This window comes from Opisthorchis viverrini, assembly GCF_000715545.1.
Source record: "Opisthorchis viverrini unplaced genomic scaffold opera_v5_372, whole genome shotgun sequence".
NCBI lineage: Eukaryota > Metazoa > Platyhelminthes > Trematoda > Opisthorchiida > Opisthorchiidae > Opisthorchis > Opisthorchis viverrini.
Window position 1 is genome coordinate 408,150 of NW_008752030.1, and position 9,250 is coordinate 417,399.

The 9,250-nt window shown below is 46.8% G+C and overlaps 1 protein-coding gene across 1 annotated transcript in view; it reads left to right on the top strand.

Moving 5' to 3' along the window:
• Positions 1–6,231: 6,231 nt before the first annotated feature.
• The window catches only part of T265_10490 (hypothetical protein), a gene marked incomplete at both ends in the record, with an annotated part of 38,152 nt that continues 35,133 nt past the window's right edge, over positions 6,232–9,250 (top strand). Inside the window, one exon of the mRNA XM_009176872.1 lies at positions 6,232–6,695. Within this exon, the coding sequence (XP_009175136.1) occupies positions 6,651–6,695 (45 nt within the window). The remainder of the gene's footprint in view (positions 6,696–9,250) is intronic.

Genomic DNA, 9,250 nt, shown 5'->3' on the forward strand with positions numbered 1-9,250 from the left:
TCTCATTGTGCGAATAGCCAGCGGCCCTGCCAATCGACGGTGGTGGAGGACGTTTAAAGTTCACTCAGTAAAACAAAAAGCTAAGAGCAACATATCACCGAAACGTGCAAACGGATTTGACTATCTCCCCGGAGAATTCCCAACTTCCAACACTCCATGGTTTTTGCGAATTCATTTTTTCCTTGCCTCCAGTGAGTGTTCTGCGCTGCTGGCACTAGCCATTCTGAGGCCTGTGTTACGTAGTGTGTGCTCTACTGGTGTGGGTTTCTTGAACCTTTAAGGAATGGGTGCTAATAATTCTATACGTACTGGTCTTTCTGCGCTCGCTGAGGTTACCTTATTGGGGCGTCCTATTACCTGTTAGACGTTGGGCTCGTACATTTCAGCAGAGGCTGGAATCTGAAACCCAGGCCTGTTCGACTAGCCTGATTCCAATGGAACAATAATCCGTTGGTTGGCCTGCTTCGCTTCTCCCGTCAGGGACTAATCTTACTCAGGGCTTAATCCTAGAATATACGTTCGATCTTTGAAAGCCCCCATAAGTTGATTGTCTGTGAATCGGCAACATTGTTCTGGTTGGTTGGTTGTTCTGGGTACCTTCTGTCTGCCTAGCTCGGTATTCAACTGGAGAACGCTCCGTCACTAAACGAGGGGACGTTAGCAGTGCGCGATTCGGTGTTTTTTGTGTCCCTACCACGTAACATTTCATCGTCCTCCAAAGCGCGTGGTTCATTATGGGACAGACCTCTATCGGGCTAATTGTATCGTTCCTAATATACTTCACTGTGTCGAATGCCCTTCGAAGACCACTCATTAAGTTGCGCCATTCTCTTTTCTTCATCAGGATGGCTGAAGTCCTTGCCTCGGGCAAATAGCTGAGTGTCTGCCAACTTGAATTATTTCACTTATGCCTGTTCCGATCAAAATAACCTGTGCGCATAAACCGGATCTTCTTACTACTTGCCCGATGATCGTATGAAAATGTTCATTGGTTACTGAGCAGCAACACACAGGAGCAATTTATTGTGTATGTTGGAGCCGCCGCAGAAGCAACACCAAATTGTCACTCTGAACACTTCTGTGTCTCTGCCCACCAGTGACGCTTTGGTTACTTGATGCTAGCATCACAAGTTTAAAGCAACTTTCTGGATGTCTGCAAACCCTGAGCGTAAAGCGCTAGGTATTCGTTCGGAGAGGAGAGTTGGTTGCAGAACTTCCTCAAGGCCGCCTCACCCTAGAAAAACCATCGAGAGCGACACCCACGCGCCCTCGAGTGCTCTGGCCAACATACAGCCACTCGCTAGATTCTACATTCAAAAGAGGGGAGTTGGGTTCTCTGTAGGCAGTCGTCTCTTGCCCTGCAAGATATCCAGCAGCTACTTCACATGATAAGGCTGAGATCCGGTGACCCAGATGGGCGGTCTATCTTGTCGTCCTTCGAGTCTATGTACCCCAAATGCTGCCAAACCAGGCAATCTCGGCAGTGACTTCCATGTTTAAGGTCTGAGGCACAGCCGTGCCCCTCAAAGTTTTTACGTCGGCAGAGTTGTAGGGTGGGATATTCTGTCATAATCTGGCATAGGTACTTGTGCACGTGGTGACATAACTAAAATTAGCGGAACGTGAAAGTAAGTTTCTCAGGTGTACGATAGAACTGTTCGCAAAAAAGGAAGTGAATGACGTGCTAGCTCAACCAAATTGCCACATAGGGAAGGAATGTCTTTTCAAAGTTGCACCAGCAAAAATCGAAACAACTTTTAGCGGTTTAGAAAAAATCGGTTGCTCCAGTTTTCTAAAGTTTGCCTAAAGTCAGCCTCCACAACAAATTCAGGAAGTAAACCGATGGCCGTATCTGTGGAAAAGAAAAGTAACCCAATTTCTCCTATCATATTTGATGATATAACGTGCATCGATATCACGAAGCAAATTTGAGCCCCGTAATACCTCTTCCATTTATTGGACTCCTTGAAGTTTTTCGTTTTGACTGACAAGATAAAATAAATATTTGCTCACTTGCAACTTCTTTAGATTGTTTGGATGGTTGGCTACCTGGAGAATCAGGATGATCGGAGTCCTGCCAGGTTGCCATCATGGAGCCATCAAGGTGCCCGGGTTGTACTGAAACCGATAACTTAGCGGTCAGCATGTCTGCGCCTTAAACACTCAGTACATCGAGATCTTGGCATTTGGATTTTGGGTTGCGGTCAATTTTGTGAACAGTATTTCCAACATCGATACTCAGCTTACTAACCCATCAACGGCGGTGTGCCATCATTTTTTGAGGCAGAGTTGGCAAAGTTATCATGGAAACGATCATGAAATCGATCTAGACTCACCACGACGCAACGAACTAAGGGTATTCGATGCTGATTGGCCTGCATTTTGATCAATCAGACCGTGGCTTCGGCTGGTCCGCGACCGGCCTTTGGCACACCCACCTAACGTCATAGTGGTCGGTTGCTTCGGCATCCCCGCTGCGGTCAGGGACACAACTGAAATCACTAAAATCCACATGATTTTTACAAGTTAATGATAAAATAAGATGATGATGCCATGTGATAGTATTGTGATCCATTCATCAGCCACTTTATTCATCAATGAGAACAGTCGTTCCGGTGCGCCTAGTCTAGTTGAATATATGGTCAACCTGCAATGTGTCCTTATGCCTATCAATCAAACGGCCTGAAAAACTCTCACATGACCACCGGAGCTTTCCGGTCATTTGCATCCAGACTGCCGTGAGCCTGATGAATGATCACAGTCATACCTGTTCAAAATTGTGAACTAACCGACTCCGATCTAGCAGTCTGCGGCTGTAAATGTCCACCCGCACGACACTCGGTATCTGTGAGGTTATGGTCGCAATAGTGTACATTCCCACGTGTAGACGATGTTGGACCCTAACATCTTAGCTGTATGGTGAATTAACCACACGCATTATTCCTCTCTGGCTTTGTGGCTCTAAGACTAGTATGCCGGGCGCCCTACGGCCAACTCCAACTTGAGCTTTAAACTTACCCTGCTAAAAAGACCAAATGGACTATCGGGCTCAGAGGTAGCATGTACTCGTGAGAAGCAGGTCGGGGGGGGGGGTAAGAGGATTTCAGGTGGCGTCGACGGCCGGAGAAGGCAGACGTCCCTGGTTATATGATGTTTCCACTTGAGCCGCTGGAACACTTACGTGGCCAGCATTTCCGATTAGTTATCCCATCCACTCTGTCGACTAAAACTGACATACTTCCATCCTAGGTGTTTCAGATACACAATTTCTTGGAATAAAGTTTAACATGGTAAACTTCCAGTAACCATGCCACTGGTGCGCTGGAACTTCTTCGGATGCTTTCTATCAGCGAAATCATCGAGGATTACGATGGCTGTTGTTAGGACGTTTAAACCGTTTGGCCCGCTTGCAGTTAACCCAGGGAGAAGCCGTCCCAGGTAACTGGACTGTCGGCAATGGTGAACATCTTCCAAAAGTTTGGTCTGAATGAATATACTAACCACATAAGTGCCGTTTGACTCCGTTGTAACGAGGCTCCTGGTAGCACTGGTTCCTAGCTGTCTTGTAATGGCACGCAAAATATCACCCCGTGGACATCAGGCGCGACTTCGACGATGTAAAAGCCGTAATAACCACATGTTCACATCCTGTCAAGTGTCAGACCGACAACAATCTTGGTGTTCGCTTACTTTGGTGGTGTGTTCAATACTGTTGATTGATCAGTGCTTTTAACTAGACTTAGTCAACAGGAGGTACTCCAGGGACTTGTGGACATAATCCGATCATTGTATTCACATGCGTTCGGGCGTGACATTGTATGAGAGGCCCTCTAAACGCTTCTGTACAAAAAGTCGCTTCCCACAAAAATTTTCAGTGTTCATTTCTGTTCAGCTTCGTTACCGGTGAAGTAGCGAGGCGAATGCTGGAATGTTTCCAAAGTCCTGATGTTCCATTTGTTGTCGGTGACAACCCTGTCGATATAGAGTACACCGCGGTAAATGAACTACTCACACTTCATAGGTTACGCTGGTTAGGATGTGTACTCCGCATGCCAGAAGACCGTCTGCCTCACAGAGCTCTTTTCTTAGCCATGTACTGAGTGGAAGCGACCGAGAGGTGGACAGTGAATGACCTGGCTACAAAGTACCAAAACACTAACCAGCAAATTTAGTCGGGTCGCAATTGCCCTCTCCCTCATCAACGGTTAATGACACTGGCAGAAATGGCCCAATCGCGAAATCAGTGGAGCTCCTGCGTCAAAGTCATCGCCTTCAGTGCGTAGCTACCCGATTCCCGAACTAACTGAACATGCCATCGCTTCCAATGCTTGGTTGTAGGTCCCACACTGTCCCGTTTTCTGATGGTCGAAACTGCATCAGCGGGGACCAGTGTGCCTATGTGACACGGTTTATAAAAAAGTCGTTCGGCTGTAGCACCCTTTCGGTGCCTAGCTGCCATGCCACACGAAGGCTGGGATACTGCCAGGTCACCCAAGCCTAGACAGGGGAAGTCGAATCGCAGATGTCGGGTTCGACACGGTTTATAGCTAGCGAATTGACTGGTTGATGGAGTACGCTGACAATAATACCGATCGCCTTGTTCCTCTTTATGTATCATACGTGTTTGTATCTCAGGGCTGTAATCTGATAGGTGAATATGGCGCTTCCAAGTCACCTTTGAGCACAGAGTTCTGCTTGGGACCGGCGTGAACTGACGCACGGGTTGTTCACGTGTTCAACATCACCATCGACATCAATGTCAGATAATAGCTCAGCTCAGCGAGCAAACCAACGACCAGATGAGAGCATTGTCGCTTCACATCCGTGTCAATTTATCTGAATAAAGAAGGCAAGTGTGACAGGGGATAGGCCTGGGGTTAGCTGACAACAAACATCCGAGGTGCCTACACCTCCAACACATAGTCGAAGAATCTGAATAGAAGCTGTCAGTGTGAATTACTTAGCTCGATTAGTGGCCATATCGTTCAGAGTTTCCAGCGAAGCACAGGTAGAGCCACACAAAGCAGAACAACACAAACTTTTCGCAACACCCTTTATTTTCTCCCGTCATCTCAAATTGCTTCCTCGAGGTTTTCGCCACTTCGAATTAGGCACAGGAAACAGTGCTTGCCTCGTCAGGCAGCAACTCGGCGTGCGTAGCATATGGCCCAGTCACTTTTGCTTGCAACGTTGGGTGCTTTGTTTGAGTGAGGTTTCCTTTGATTCACCGAAAACACGCGCCCACAAGTTTGGGAATACAAACAGTGCGTAATACTTCTGGACCATAGACTATTGTGCAACCGTGTTGATAAAACTTAACCTGTCGACAAGAACCAATGCACTCTTAAAGCCAAGAAATACCAAGACTTTAGGGTGCCTATAAGCATGTCGTTGCTCTAACACTTGATGACGTGTAAAGACGTGGTCTACATAGCCTTTTTCTCGGCCAGCATCCTGCCTGCTGTTCTCCGGTCCCTTAGTTACGCGCTTTCTTAAGATGGCATAGAATAAGCGACGCAGAGAGTTCGGTTACAAAGGGATTCAAACTAATTCTTATGTGATTGCCACACTTAGGTTGGGCACCCTTTTTGGAAATTAGTTCCGCTGTCGACTCACCCCAGTTGGTTGGGACGGTCTTTTTCTCTCAGACAGAGGCAAATAAGTTAGACAGCCACCGCCATCTTTGAATAGGGCGGATGGGAGACCATCGAGACCGGCATGTAGGTAACGCTTAGCAGACGAAAGTTATTCACTTATTCCTGAAGTCGTCGGAGGTTCCAAGTTGATTTTCCAGACCTGCGTTGAAAGTCGGCTGAGCAACTACAGGCGACCGAAGTTTCCAGTCCAACAATTCAGGCGCTTTCTTATAGATAGGTGGGTTGTTATCGGGACTTGTTTAGCTCACTGGAGGCCCTTCTTCGGCCCGTAGCAGTTTACGTGCATTCTCAGACTTTCTCACTTCTGTCTCAGCTTCCTGGATCCACAATGCTTCTCAATCAGGGCGGATGCCCTTTTTCACCTGAAGTCTGATAGTTCGTCGGCTGGTATTCTGGGTCCGAGCTTGGAACAGATTTAGAGTGCTGCTCGAGGCCCAGTGCCTAGATCTGGTTGGGTACGCGGTTTTACAAGTAGAGCGCTCAGCATCTTGTAGGGTTGCGGAAATCGTGGTTTGCGTTTGTACGTAACCTAACCGAGTTTTTGTTCATTTTGGTTGTCTTTTGTTTCCATTTACAGCACTGCTCAGCGGTATAGTCACGTAGGGACCGATCTTAAACATTGTCTGATGACTCATGGAGGTTGATTATCAGTACCAAGTGGATTACGCCAAAAGCGGCCGGGCAGGTTGCACGAAGTGTAAAACTCCAATCCCACAGGACAGTCTACGTGTTGCTAGGTTGGTCCAGGTAAGTTCCCGTCTTCCATGACGCTATACCCCCAAGGCTGCTAATTTTGATGGGAAAATACCGAAATGGTTTCATTTTCGATGCTTTTTCACCGGGAAGTTTAAGATACAAGCAACCTCGGAAATAAAGAATTTCGATTCATTACGATGGGAGGATCAGGAGAAAATTCGAAGTGCACTCGGTTCTTCGGATGGTACCACAACCACACCCACACCCACCAATCTGAAGTTCTCCATCAAGCTGGCTATGCCTGGTCTTAATTGCACCACTTGCAAAGGCCTCTTACTCCAGGTAAGTCTCTTTGCGTTACTCAGTCGAGACATCGAGTTCGTCTCTTTGCGCCTCGTTTTAACAATACCGTGGCTACTAGTCCACTATTAGGAAACTGTTACTTCACTGTAACTGTTAGTTGTAGACACCCTACTAGGTTACTAGGTCCCTGGTTCAAGCGTATGTAATGCCATGCTTGTAGGTAAATTTACTCCTTTTCTGTTGACGGTCACATGGTCAAAACCCCGAATACGTTCATGGTTACGCATCGTTTCTATGGCATTTGCGCTTCCGATGCCCCGGGTTTGTCTGGTCACTGTCTTACCACACGTACCCGCCATCTTGATGTGTAAAACCCGCGCTTCTTTCGTATTATGGCTATACCCTGTCATAACCGATCATCTAGAAGTATTTCCTTGGTTTCGTGTCCTAGATGAATTCAAGGTTTGTTGCCCATTCACAACAAACTTAAACCCGTTATCGCGCCTCTCTTGGTTGGTAGCTGACGAAAACCTATCCTCTTGAAATCGCATCTCGATTTATTCTAACACTATCGCCCCGGGACATTTTCAGTCTTTAACCTTGCTGCTTCGGTCTTTTTGAGACGCACAACCTGTTTATTCCTTTCTCGCCACCCCAAAGCCTGGCAGAACAGAAAATTCTACTGTTTCCATCTTCCCTCGAGTAGTCCATCTGTAGGAATCTCCGCTATTTTCTGTGTTCCTAAATTCGTAATCTTCAGCTCTCCAAACTTCCAGTTAGTTTACCTCTCTTCAATCCACCATGCGGTGTGTGCATCAGCATATGCCTTCTTTGACGATTCACTGTTTTTTGCAATGGGTTTCTGATTGTGAAGCCCTTTTAGTATGCAAAATTTAAGCATGACTGGAACGAATCGTTCGCTTAGTCACTTGTACGTTCCAATGGGCAAATGTCCCCGACCGTTCCTTTCTGGTTCAGCTCTAGCATATCTGAGGTCAACTGTTCATAACGTTCCAGCGAACAGTCGAATGAGTTTCTTCCTAAAATTATGGTTTCTTACACCGCTCGCACTATCACCTAATCAGGAATTTTGGGGAAAGCATACATATCCTCTCTTTTTGTCCCGATTGAACACAGCTCGTGAGTGCAACAAGATGTCTGACACGTCCGAACCGTTTCTGACATTATATGAAAAACACCAACCCACTGTGCGCATACTATTATCAAGCCCTCAAACGACACTCAACGACACAAAGGTTCGAATACAGTAACCTTAACACAATGTGTTTTTTTGGTGCGAATCGCTCGGAATATTGAGGTTATACCATGATTCGCATTTCTTTTGGTGTTGCTAACGTGCCTCCACGTGCCTCCATGTCAAAACACCAGTCTTTCGACTCTTATATAGAAAATGCTTTGAGAAACGTGCGCGACTCGGCTGTATTCTTTATGGCCAAGTTGGTCACAACAGAAAAATAAATAAGCTTAACTTGAATCAACTATTTCCGAGGGTTTCTCGTAGGTGGGAATTCTGAAATTGTTTCGGGCCACCGAACCTACGCCGGCAAAGTAGGGTCACTTAACTAAACGGCAGCTTCTGGGGATAATTCATTTGTTTTCTCCTACAGAACCAGTTCATCAATAGTTGGATTTAAGAAGAATATGAACAACTGTTGACATGCTGAATGTAATGAGAGTACGGTGGAATTGCAGGCGAACATCGTAAATTGGTTTGTCGACCCAAAATGGACCTACGTCAGTGGAACTGTTTGTTTTTGGCGACGCAAACCCACCGAAGTTTTTTGTGCTTTCTGCACATTGTTGTCTTAATTGGCCCGAGTGAATTTGAAATACCAGTAGGCGTGTTCGTATTTATTCCGTTGATTTCTGATTCCACTGATTGCTGTGGTTACCTAGTAAATTGTATTCTCTTCTACGCCTCCGCACATGCTAATGACGTGTCAGCCACCAAATCCTGAGACGCGTCGTCATCTCCGTACGGCTGTCCCCTGTATTCAGAGCCCCCCATGAAAATGCATTCACATTAATTCACACTCGTCGCCACGCAATCCCGTGACCGATGACTTTTTGGGTATGAGACGGGGACAGATAAGCAAACCGTCGTGCCAGACGATCAGTTTTCCGTCGGTATTCTTTTAGTCGAGCAAGAACATAGGGCAAGGGCTGTGAGGAGGCGTTAGCAAGATTCGCCAATTATCCTTATGCTTATTAGGCGGCCACTATAGCCTGTCCCTCAGCACTTGCTAGAGGGACGAAGAGACTGGACTTTACCGTGGTGTGACGGTTTGCGCACCTCAGCGATCCATTGAGCTATACTGGAGAGTGTCCCGCGACACTCACAGAGTCTCTCATACCAGGTTGGTCAATGGTTAGAGGTCTGACGAACACAGTCTCCTGGCCATCCAGGTTGGGGGTTGGAACATGTGGCGACTTGTTCCGTAGAAACGGTAATGCATTTGCATTTCCCGCCAAACACCGCTGCCTTGCGGTTAGGCTTTTGAGCCAAAGGCTTTGACTGAGGACCCTAATCGTCCTCCTGTCTAGGTGTAGGCGCCCTGGCAGTATCCCAGCCC